Source organism: Salminus brasiliensis, chromosome 24 (assembly GCF_030463535.1).
Source record: "Salminus brasiliensis chromosome 24, fSalBra1.hap2, whole genome shotgun sequence".
Classification (NCBI taxonomy): domain Eukaryota; kingdom Metazoa; phylum Chordata; class Actinopteri; order Characiformes; family Bryconidae; genus Salminus; species Salminus brasiliensis.
In genome coordinates, this window is record NC_132901.1 from 28,290,939 (window position 1) to 28,303,620 (window position 12,682).

General features: G+C 43.7%; 1 protein-coding gene across 1 annotated transcript in view; it reads left to right on the forward strand.

Annotated features, from left to right (window-relative positions):
- The window catches only part of arhgef40 (Rho guanine nucleotide exchange factor (GEF) 40), a 41,837-nt gene extending 36,506 nt beyond the window's left edge, over positions 1–5,331 (forward strand). Inside the window, exons 24-27 of the mRNA XM_072669610.1 lie at positions 2,655–2,765; positions 3,398–3,516; positions 4,209–4,255; positions 4,379–5,331. Of these exons, the coding sequence (XP_072525711.1) occupies positions 2,655–2,765; positions 3,398–3,516; positions 4,209–4,235 (257 nt within the window). The 3' untranslated portion in view covers positions 4,236–4,255; positions 4,379–5,331. The remainder of the gene's footprint in view (positions 1–2,654; positions 2,766–3,397; positions 3,517–4,208; positions 4,256–4,378) is intronic.
- Positions 5,332–12,682: the final 7,351 nt, after the last annotated feature.

A 12,682-nucleotide genomic window follows, 5' to 3' on the forward strand; every position in this document is an offset into this window, starting at 1 on the left:
CCAGTTGTGTCTGGCGAGAACCTAGTAAGAACCTTAAAGTAAGAACCTAATACCGTCTGTGAGGTACATAGTGGTGGGTGTGTGATACTTTTGGACAAAAGTATTGAGACACTTATTCAGTTATTGATTGAGTAACTGTCCCAAAACATTTAATAAACTTTGGATGGAGCTCCTCCACCATAATTCTAGAGAACACAGTTCTTCCACTGCTGCACAGCTCCTCAATGCTGGGGGGCTTTATAATCCTCTAGTCCTCACCTGGCAGTACTTCTCTACAGGAACTAGACAAGTTAAGTATGTGTGTGCATTTGCACATCTGTGTCTGCAATGGGTGAAGTTGCAGAATGCATTCATTGGAAGGGGTGTCCACAAATACAGTTGTTGGTCTTATACACCAAAACCCTCATCCTAGCAAACACTGGGATTTCATGGATTTTATATATATGTGTGAGTGTGTGTGTGAGTGTGTGTGAGGTGTTTGTTAATTATTTAACTCATGATATTAAAACCTTAACGATTCCCATTTGAATTGTAACATCTTTAAATGAGTTAGCTCAAACTTTGTATTTACTGCAGTCCTGCTCATTGAAATTTAGCTTAAAATTAGGTTAATTAATTCACCATCCACATAAATCTTTGGTTAATTAATTAAGAATGGATCCTCTTAATTATCTAGAACTTAAATAAGGATGTTTTGGTGTCATTTGACCCGGTTTAAAAATGTGTAATTAAGAATTACGAGAGCAGTAGAAGTTAATTTAATTAGATTAACTGTCCATGTGGGGGTGTAGCTGTTAATTGGAGACTGTAACTGCTGAGGTTCTACAGTCTGGTTCTTCTTTTATGTCTTTGGTTTTGAAGGTATCAGTTACGTAATCTTCAGGCGAAACGGTTTTTGCCCCCTCAAAGAGATCAGTGGGCCAGTGTGAGAGCTTCGGTTAATGACAATGACAAGTTTTGATTTGGGCCAGCCCTGTCCAATTGACATCTGACTTTGGGCCTTTTCAGGACTCAGAGGTGTGAGATTCTTGAAGACCTTAGGTTACCTAGAAAGCATTTTCTGAGGCTCTATGGCTCCACTTTAAAACCAGAGCTATACTGACCAAATAGAGAAAGACTGGTGTGGGCGGCCTTCCAGAATCTCTGGTCTCATGGTGTAACATCATCCAGGATTCACAAAGAACTGCAGGCCTCTGTTGCCAGAGGTCAGTGTTCATGAATCATGGGGTGGAAACCACTGCTCTCAGAAAGAAACACCTAGATGTTCTTCCTGAGACAGACAAATGTAAACTGGAGCTTTTTGGTCAATATAGGTTTCATTATTTTAGTCAGAAACCTAACCTCATACCATCTGTAAAGCATGGTGGTGGTGGTGGTGGTGGTGGTGGTATGATGGTTTGGGGATGCTTTGCTGCATCAGGACCTGGATGTCCTGCTACCATTGAGGGAACGATGAATTCTGGTCTGTATCAGAGAATTCAGAAGTCCACATTAAACCACAGTTCCTAAATTTCAGAATGGCGTAGTCAAAGCCCTGACCCTTTCCCTAGTGTGCTGTAGTAGGGCCACTAAGCAGGGCCACTAATGAGCAGTTGCTGCTGCTAGGGTGAGTGTTATCACTTATATAGAAACTGTATGTTCTAAAACAATGTTTTTGTCTTATATTAAAAATAATAAAGTGTAGGAATGTAGATTTTCTGTTATTTTGATCCTTAAATTTGGTTGTTTCTTTGCTGAGACTTGGATTTTTCTCTCTTTCTGCCAAGTACAATTCCAAAACAGCTAACTGCCCCCTGTGACTTCCCTCCCTTAATACACGATCTGCCACCCACACAACATGACGAGCCAGCCAAATGAGCAGCAAACCGTATCCATGTGAGCGACACCCTGAATTAGCTGGCAGATCACTGTGTTTAGGAGGGAGACGCCGTCCTGTGCCAGTTATGGTTTTTTGAATTGCTTCTGAATGATGGATTCATTCAACGATGTCCATATTTGAGAGATTCTATGTGTTACAATGGTATATAAACATGCCTGCTCACCACAGCGGCGCTGCAGTAGTCCCCAGAGCAGGATGTTTGGGTTAAAAGACTAGAAAACTCCCTAAAGTTATTTGTCCTGTGTCATTCGAAGGTCAGCTTCTGAAAAACTTTAAGTGCTGTGGGGTGGACACTGCAGGACAGGCAGTCTGAAATGAGTTCTGTCAGTAATAGCTTATGTCATAAATAGCTTTTGGCATGGGTTCAAATCCCAGAACCGACCCAGGTTTCCTCTGGTTATGCAGTCCAAAGCTTGTGGATTCAAACCCCAAGACTGACCAGGTAGTTGGAAGTAGTCCAAAGAACATAGGTTCAAATCCCAGAGCTGATCACATTGTGCTCATCGTGCAGTCTAAAAATAGTGGGTGCAAATCACAGGACTACCTGGGTTCTCCTTGTTTTGTAATCTGAAAATCATAGGTTCTAATCCCACAACGGACCAAGTTTATGCAGTCTGAATATCATGGGTTTCCCTTCAATAAGAATCAATAACCTCTAAACACCAGACTGTAGACACCAGACGTGTCTGGCCTATCTGTCTGTTGTTTATTTTGCGTGTTGGTTGTTTGTTCTTTACCTGAGGTTCATCAGCGTATCTGTATACTTTGTCTGCAGAACTGTGCCTGAAGGAATCTCTGTGTATGGGAGTGTCCAGCAAGCTGCTGCTGGATGTATCAGGAACTCCAACGGCTGAGCTGGACTCAAGCTTCAGTCTTAACGACAGAGGTAAAATAAACACGCTTATATAATCTATTCATCCAAGTGTGTGTGTGTGTGTGTGTGTGTGTGTGTGTGTGTGTAAAGATAGATAGATAGATAGATAATGTACAAGCATCTGTGGAAGTGAAATGTGTCCTCCACATTTTACCCATCTGTGGTAGTGAACACATACACACACACACACACACACACACACACACTCACACACTAGCGGTGGGCAGCCAACTCCAGCGCCCAGGGAGCAGAGAAGGTGAAGGGCCTTGTGCAAGGGCCCAACAATGTATCGAACCCACAACCTTGTCATCAGTAGCCCGGAGCTGTAACCACTGAGCCTGGATGGATGGATGGAATTTATATTTATGTACACACACACCTTTTATTTATTTATTTATTTATATATATATATATATATATATATATATATATATATATATATATATATATATATATACACACATACATACAAATGATATTGCCTTAGCTCTGGTGAGCAGTGTGCATGTTGTCCACTGGGTGTCTCTGCTGATTTGGTCTGGTGGTTATTTAGGAATTTGGATCAGGGCTCTTCGTATGGATATGGCACAGGAATTTTTCCTCCAGCAAAATGAGAGCAAATCTTTTTTTATACCCTCTCTCAGTTCAGAGTAGCTGCTCAGACTCCTCTTCAGTGGGCAGTCAGAAAGAGGGAGGTTCTCCTGCCGTTGCTAGAGACCCACAGAAAGGCTCAGTACAAACTAGCCAAACTGGCCACACACAGGTAGGAACTAAAAATCACACACACACACACACACACACATCCTCAATGCTGTCATTCACCTGCTTAATAAAAACATAATGCAATATGACTGAGCATGAACACTGAAATTACATACACTATACACACTGTCCAAAAGTTTGTGGACACCCTTTCTAATGAACGCATTCAGCTACTTTAAGCTGCACCCATTGCTGACACAGATGTGCAAATGCACACAAACACACAGCTTGTCTAGTCCCTGTAGAGAAGTACTGCCAATAGAATAGGACTCTCTGGAGCAGATCAACATCATGACCCTATTGGCACCATGCTGCCTAATAATGCCAGGTGTGGGCTAGAGGGGTATAAAGCCCCCCAGCATTGAGGAGCTGTGGAGCAGTGGAAGAACTGGAATGATGGTGGTGGAGCTCTATCCAGTACTTTTGTTTTGAATGAGTTGGGGATTATGATGAGGTGGGGTGATGATCATCATTCAACATCCTATATCATTAACGCTCTTTTGCTGAATGCAATCAGTTAAATCCTCACAGTAATTTGTCTCCTAAATCTAGTAGAAAGTCTTCTTCTCTGGACAGTGGAGACAGGAGAAACTCTTTTAAAACCCTTGATTTCAGAAGAAGCAATTAATGATCAAGTGTCCCAATACTTTTGTCCTTGTTTTTTCACATGATTGTTCTTCTGCATTTGTTCAGAACTCCTCGCCGTCCACCTCCGTGTGAACATCATCTCAAGCACAAACGTTAGTTTCTTCTCTAGCAGACCTCTTTACCTGTAGATATCAGCTATTATCAGTAATATGGATTCAACCATTATTTAATTTAGTAATTCCCTATTTTTCTCCTTCTTTTCTCCATTCCAATAGAATTAAAATGGACATTCACTGGATATCGGGACAACTGGACACACGCTGAACTAAAAAAAAAAAGACTGAAAGATGACTCTGCAACAATTCCTCACGATACAGCATATCAGGGTCTGGAGGACAGGACACATTCCACACAGAAGACCCTCTCAGCCCTGCCTCTCCCTGTTGCTCTGTGGAAATCTGACTTCCAGGTACTGGAGCTTGCAGCAGTGTGCCAGGCGTTTGCACACTGCTGGCTCTGATGGATTAGCTGCTTAAAGTGAAGAAACATCTAAAAGGCTTTAAAATACAGGATCATTCCATAACTCCGCTCAGTGTTGGAGTGGACGTGCTTTTAGGCCCTGAATAGACTCTGTTTTCGTCTTTCTGTTCCCTCCTATAATCAAAGAACCTTAGAAACGACACCACCTAATTACAGGCCTAATGTTATCCTGCTGTACTCATGATTTGTTGTTATCTCGCCATTCCTATTTTTGGACTTTATTCACACACTCTTGGCTATGTTGGTACCAAATCAAAGATGACGCCAGTGCCAGTTCATTATCTTCCAAATAGCAGTTTGCCAGCTAAGCCTGAGGGAAATATTTCCACAAAATTAGTAGTCATGCACTATCACATCAAAGCACAAGCGATCAAAAGTCACAGCAAATATAATCTCTGAGGAAAACCCCGTTTGCGGTGTAGCTAAATTCTTCGATTATGTGCCACCTTTGCCTCCATTGCAGATAGCCACATTCTTGCCATCTGACTGTAGAAGTGATGGTGCTTTTGGCTTTTAGGCTTGTGATGTGTGCAATTCAGGGAAATAATGGAAATTGCTATGCGAATCTGTGGACGTCCAAACATACAGAAACATGTGATCAAGTCTAACGGGGCTAAACTGCTATGACTTTAATTGTATAACATTTCCTAATATTGAAAATAACCCTAATAAAGTAGATCCGACCACTCCTGTAGCTCATGTGTGCATTGGAGAGATTTGGAAAGTGAGTAAACCATGTAAAGCGCATTAAAAAATGTAGTCCAGTCCAGCTTAGACTGATGCAGTAACTGATTCCAGAGCATTTTCCGAGGTTATTCCGCTTAGTTCAGTCTAAAGTTTTCCTAAAACTTATTTCATACTGATGCACCTCAGTTTGGTCAACAATACATACTGAGTTGAGCCTCAAAAACGTCAGTAATTGGCTATATTTAGTTTGGGTTAGTCTATGTATGTGTATATATAGGCCCAGAGCGCCCCCTATCACATGAGGGAACTCCAGACTCCTGACCTTGGAGGGTTGTGGTGTTGATGGGATTTGAACTTATAATCGCCTGAGTCTCCTGACAAGCAGGCAGTTAGACAGTCGCTCCACTCTAGAACTGTGAAGCTCTATGGAAGGTAAATTTTGTGTAGCTTCACAGCTTCACAGCTTCACAGCTTTAGACCGGCCCTACGGTCTAACTGCTGCTCATCACCAAGTGTGAGGAGGGCATCAGTTCAAATCCGAGCAAGGCCTCAGGGCTCTACTGTAAAACCCCTTCCTCCCAGTCTGGAGATGTCATGTGATGGGGGGGCACAGTATTTTACACAGTATTTAATCCATTTCAGCTGCAGCTCATTTACTAATGTAAAGTCTGTATTGATTATTGATCAAACTGAGATGCAGAAGTTCAGAAATGAGAGTTAGGAGAACTTTAGACTGAACTAAGTGAAGTTAACCTGACTTTGCTATTTGCAGTGCATGGATTTCCCAGCTGCATCCCTCCTCAGATCCTCCTCACTGTTATGAAGTATCATATAATGTTGGAAATCTGTGTTATTGTCCTTGTGTTTGTGTTACGCAGAGCATCTAACACTGCAAGCCCTGTATTACTCATCAATATGGGACTTAAACTATTGTTGCATATTTTTCATTTTTAATTTTACGTAATCTTGGGCAGGCAGACATGCAGAACCGGGACTTTGGGACTTTGACTTCTATGAGGTGCTTTGTTTTGTTTCCTGTGTACATGCAGATTCCTCCGCTTTTAAAGTTGTTCAGTGGAGGATCTTGTCCATCAGGTGGTGCTAGTGAGCAAAAACAGCTTGAACACAATGAGGCTGTCATTTTTCGAAAGCTCTGCTAAAGGCCAAATACATTGTCTGTGTTCAAGCCAATGAAGTATTGTTCACTCATGCTGATGCTGTACATGTTGAGGGCCCTGTATTTAGCAGAACTCACACATTACACTGATAACAGTACAATATTTCCTGTAGAGGGGTATAAATGACATCTATATGGATTAGCCATAACATTAAACATAAACAGCTGATGTAAATAACATTGACCTGGTGGATCCAGTGGTACCTGTCACTATGCAGTGGTCAGTACCAACCTTAAGTGCTCAAGAGAAGGACAACCGGTGAATGGGCGACAGGGTCATGGTCGCTCAAGGCTCCCATTGCTCATGAAGGCCCTACCTTAATGGGTCAGAGCTGTTTTGGTGGCACATTGGGACCTACACCATGTTAAGCATGTGTTTTAATGTTATGGCTGATTTGTGTATCACTAAAATAACTAACTTTATAACTTTTACATCTACATTTTTTTAAGCATTATTATTATTATAAATGTTAAAAATGGCCAAAAATGCAATAATTGAATAGAAACTTTGGCTATATCCCTGTCCAGGAAGCTAAATTGGTCTTATCTGTTTGAATAATGAGGGCTGTTTTGTAGTTTTTCAGCCTTTTATACACTTTAAACACTTTCTGGGGGCAATTCCCCAGACTGGCTCTAAGCCTAGTCTTGGACTACAACCAACCCGTTGAGTTTAAAGTTCCTCAAACAGATCTTCTGCTTATCGTGATGTTAGTTGGTGCCATATGACTCCACATAGCCTCTCTCTCTCTCTCTCCGGCTGTGCGAGGAGAGGAGATTTTTCCTTGCTCCATCTATGAGAGGCATTAGGATCCAGCTGGCTTTGATTGTCATGGCAGCTCCGCCAGCCAAATCCGAAGATGGTTTGCATGAGAGGAAACGCCGGGACTTTCTTTCTTTTGCTTTATTCTTTTATGAGTTATGTAATTGGTGAACCCCACCCTCGGATATTCTGTTCTACTGGAGCAGACCTTGAGCAGCTTTAATCTAGCAGAGCGCTGGATTGCTCGACTCGTCCTCCAGAGTCAGCGCTGGTCTTTGTTAGAGCTGAGTCAAGCACTGATGATAATCCATTGTGGGAAGTCAAGCCAACTCCTGCTCTTAATGACATCTTTTATTTTCTGCTCATCGCTTTTATTTAACCCACAACAACGGTCCATTCTAGCAGACGCTTCAGGACTCCTGTGTGGTCAGGAGGAGGAGGAGGAGGAGGAGCAGGAAGAAAGCCAAGCTGATTGTTATCAAGAACTAATGTTTTTAGAGTTTGGCTGAAATTCCTTATGACTTTATCGTGTTTTATTATACAAGTTGAGAGAGGGAGAGGGAGTGTGAGCGAGAGAGTGTGTGTGTGTGTGTGTGTGTGTGTGTGTGTGTGTGTGTGTGTGTGTGTGTGTGTGTGAGCTGCATTAGGAATGTAGCTAAGGCTTTAAACCCACACCAAACTCAATCCAAACATACTTTCCACAGTGGGAAATCTGTGCGATTCAGCGCTTTTGAAGCAGCTCGCTCTTCATAACTATAAATACCTTGGCCTGACTCGCAGTTTTCATTGTAAATAGAAGCTTTTACAGAAGAAACACAGCGCCTTTCTAAGCTTCTCAGCTCCTTTTTGATATGTTTTACACTTATTTAGCGCTGTAAAATCCTCGACCCAGCATTAATGATGCAGTGACCGCATGCTGGGCTCAACTGCGTCCACTTTTCTACTTGTTGTGTCTGATTTTGTGCAGCTATCTTTCATGACATTTCCAACCCTGACAACTGTGATGTTCTAGACGACGACTGGGTCAGAACATCTCCAGAACATCAGGCCATCAAATCCTGTAGGATGTTCCCGGTATGCAGTGGTCAGTACCAGTACCAAAAGTGCTCCAAGAAAGTACAACCGGTGAACCAACAACCAGGTCATGGGCGCCCAAGCCTCATAATGAAGGCCCTTGGAGGCCCCATCCATCACTTTCAGGATGTCTATAAGGTGTCCAGATAGCAGTGGACACCTTCAGAGGTCTAGTGGAGTCCATACCTCAATAGGTCAGAGCTGTTGTAGCAGCGCGAGGGGGTACGAGGGGGACTTGGACAATATTAGGCAGGTGGTTTTAATTTTAAGGCTGATGTGTGTTCTCCAAAATGGTAGCTTTATATCTTTATGTGTAACACACCTTTCCAAGTCATTTTTGGAGCATTTCTATGGGTCCAGAGTTGTATTGAAGGCACGTGGACCTACACAATATTTTGGTTTTAATGTTATGGCTGATTTTAATTTGTCATTTCGGAACGTTTTAATGGTCTGAGATTCTGCCTAAATTCAGGGTCAGGGTCATGGGCGCCCAAGGTCACTCATTGATGCTCATACAGGGCCCATCTCACAATGTCTGAAGGGGTCCAGATACCACAGGACACCTTTAGAGGTCTTGTAGGGTCCATGTCTTGAGGGGTCAGAGCTGTTGAGGGACCTACACAATGTTATTCAAATGGTTTTAATGTTATGGCTGATTGGTGTATCTCCAGAATCTATATTTGTGATTTTTTTGAATAAAATGAATAAAATTCAGAGCTCAGTGGAAACAGGGTCATTGGTGCCCCATGGAGCTCCCACCTCACATTCCACACAACCTAAAGGTGTCCAGATACCACAGGACAGCCTCAGGGGTATTGGGGAGTCCATGCTTAGTTTTGGCGGCAAGAAGGGGACTTGCACAATGTTAGGCAGGTGGTTCTAATGTTGTGGCTGATTGCTATATCTCCAGAATATTAACTAGTATTTTTGTCCAAGACATTTTGGGACATTTCTGTTGGTCCACAATTTGAAAAGATTTCAGAGCTTCAGTGGAAAAAACCCTCAGGCTCATTGATGCTCATGGAGGTCGTCTCACCTCACAACTGCTGCCCTGTCCAGATACCCCAGGGTGGATCTACCTGATAATAGGGGTTATTAGTTTTAATGTTATGGCTGATTGTGTATCTCCACCTAATGCAGCTTGTTTCCAAGACATTATGGTTTTAAATGTTTTAAAAATTCAGAGCTTCAGTGGAAAAAACGGGTCATGGGCTCCCGAGGCTCCTTAATGCTCCTGGAGGTACCACCTCACATTGTGTAGAACCTAAAGGATAGTGGGCGTCATTAGTTTTAATGTTCTGGCTGATTTGTGTATCTCCTAATTGGAGAAGTTTTCATTGTAAATAGAAGCTTTTCCTAAAGCAGTATATTTTATACTCTTATTTAGTGTCAAATTTAGTCGACCCAGCGTTAATGATGCAGTGACCACATGCTGGGCTCAACTGCGTCCACTTTTCTACTTGTTGTGTCTGATTTTGTGGCTCCTGAGAGAATTAAGACTGGAGGAGAACCGGAGCGCCGTGTTTGTTGCAGCCATTTTAGTGAGCGGGGCTAATGACATTTAGCACATATCGCTGCACTAAAGCACCCGGGCATTATGGGATACGCACTTGACAACATTACTGACACACTGAAAATGGCAGCGGCTCAGCGGCCAATGAAGGGGATCAGATATTTGCGAGAGGGAGGGCGAGAGGAGGGGGGGGGGATCTATAGAGCACAGTGAGGAACAGGAAGGGGTTTAGAGAAAGAGAGTGAGTGTGTGTGTGTGTGTGTGTGTGTGTGTGTGTGTGTGAGTGTGTGTGGGTGTGTGTGTGAGAGAGAGAGGGAGAGGGGGCAGAAGACAGTAGATAGGATGATGGGGAATGACGGAGTGAGAGGGCGCAGACAGAGAGGCACAGAGAGGGGAGACGGAGAACAAGAGTGAGAGAATGAGAGAGAGAAAAGAGTGTGTGTGTGTGTGTGTGTGTGTGTGTGTGTGTGTGTGAGAGAGAGAGAGAGAGAGAGAGGTATGCTGAAGTGGGGAAGTTTTTTAGTTTTTTTGTCTGGCAGGAACGCTGAAGAGCGGGCGAGCAAGCAAAAGTGGAAAAGGGGGAGGTAGAGTGAGAGAGAGCAGAGGTTATGGGGAAAGACAGGTTATAGAGAGCGAGAGAGGTTATAGAGATGTGTAAAGAGGGAGAGAGAGAGAGAGAGAGAGAGAGAGGGGTAGAGTAGAGGGGGTATGTTGACAAAGCAGAGAGAGACTCTGGAGAACAAAGGGAACGTGGAGAGAATGAGCTGGGTGAAACATCAAAGGGATTTTTCGGCCCCGTTACCGGGACAACAGACATTTGCATGCGATTAGCTTTTTACATCATATTAAGGAGGGAAGGGGGCTCAGGGAGGGAGGGATGGAGTGAGCGAGGGAGGGAGGGAGGGAAGGAGGGTGAGACGAACTATAGATCATAGTGGGAGAAGAAGAAGAAAAAAAAGGGGGGGGGGGGGTCACTCCGGCTGACTTCTAGGCTGACAAGCAGCCGTTTGTCTTCACTGCAAAAAAAAAAAAAGATCTCTTAGCAGGTGTGATCTTCTCCTGAATCTAACCTGAACGTCTGATTTCTAGAAATGATGGATGATTATTAACTCATTTCCTGCTTATTTTTACTGTTTAAACTGATGTATAATCTACTGTAGTCTTAATGTATTGGCAGATCATTTAGCTTCAATCAGTCCAATAGATGATAAAATGACTTACAACTAAAAATCAGCTAGGAATAAGATCTGGACACGCCTCCTAATGAAGGCATTCTGCTATTTTTAAGTTAAGTAAGCACCCATTGCTGACACAGATGTGCCAATAGAATAGGACTCTCTGGAGAACTTGAAAGCCAGGCGTGGGCTAGAGGGGTACGAAGCCCCCCAGCATTGAGGAGCTGTGGAGCAGTGGAAGAGCTGTGATCTCTGGAATGAGGGTGGTGGAGCTCCATCCAGTACTTTTGTTTGGGATGTTTCGGGGGGAGTTGTGGATGATTTTAAGGTGGGGTGATCATCATCATCATCATCATCATCATCATTATCATCTTCCAACATCCTGACTTGATTGCTGAATGCAATCAAATCCTCACTGCAATCATCATCCAACATCTAGTAGAAAGTCTTCTTCTCTGGGCAGTAGAGACAGTTACTCCAACAAAAGCAGGATCAGCTCTTTTTAATACCCTTGATTTCAGAAGAAGCAATAAGCGAGCAGGTGTCCCAATACTTTTGTCATTATAGTGTATTGAGATTTAGAAGGATTTCATCATTTTGTTTTTTGCACAACCTAGAAAACTGAGTATGGAATGAAGTGACACTCCTCGTAAAGTGTGCTACGGCTCGCTCAAGTGTGCCCCCCCCACCTCCCTCGGTGGGTCTGGAGGAATGGGCTGAAGTATAAGTGGGGTCTGTAAAGTGTTTTAGGAGCGCTGTCTCTAACATGCATTATAATATTCCCTGAAATTCCAGACATGCACCTGCTACCCTCTCAATCCCACCCCCACCTCCTTCTCCTCAACCCACCCAAAGCTATATGTGATGCCTCAGTGCCCTCAGCATTGTGGCTGCGCTGCATTGTGCTCCCCAGCGTCGTCATGGCCGTCGCCACGGTGCTATTGTCATGGCGATACTACAGTATCAATACCCTGACACTGCGACAAAGAGACAGCAGCCAGTGCCACATCACTCCACCCCTCTACCCCTCTACGCTCATCCCTCTCTCTCTCTCTCTCTCTCTCTCTCTGTCTGTTTCTTTCTCCCTCGCCGCCTCCCTCACAACACACCTCCATCCTCCACCACCCCTCCCAATCGATCCCTCCATCTCTCCATCACTAAATATGTACATATTGATCCCCCCCACCACCACCACCACCCCTTGTTGGACCCTCGCCTCTCTCTCTCTCTTTCTCTCATTTCATCTTTCCCATCTTCTCCATCTCTCTCTCTCTCCCTCTCCTCTTTCCTCTTCCCCCTTGTTCTTCTTCATCATCTCTCATTTCATCTCGCCCCCCCTGACTTCTCCCTCCTCCCTCCTCCATCCCTCCATCCCTCCTCCCTGCATGTTTTTTTTTTTTGTTTGTCTCCGTCTCACTCACTCTCTGCATATTAATTGGTGCATTTCTGCTGCGGCGTAAAAAAAAACGGGGAAAAAAACAATCAAAGCGTCAGGGGTGGGTGGTGATGCTACTGTATCAGACACCAGCCATACACACGTACACAATACACAGGCGCCGAGACCGCAACCAGATACACACACATACACACACACACAGAGCACTCACTCACAAACAGCAAGCAACAAACAACTGCATTGTGGGATTTAATATA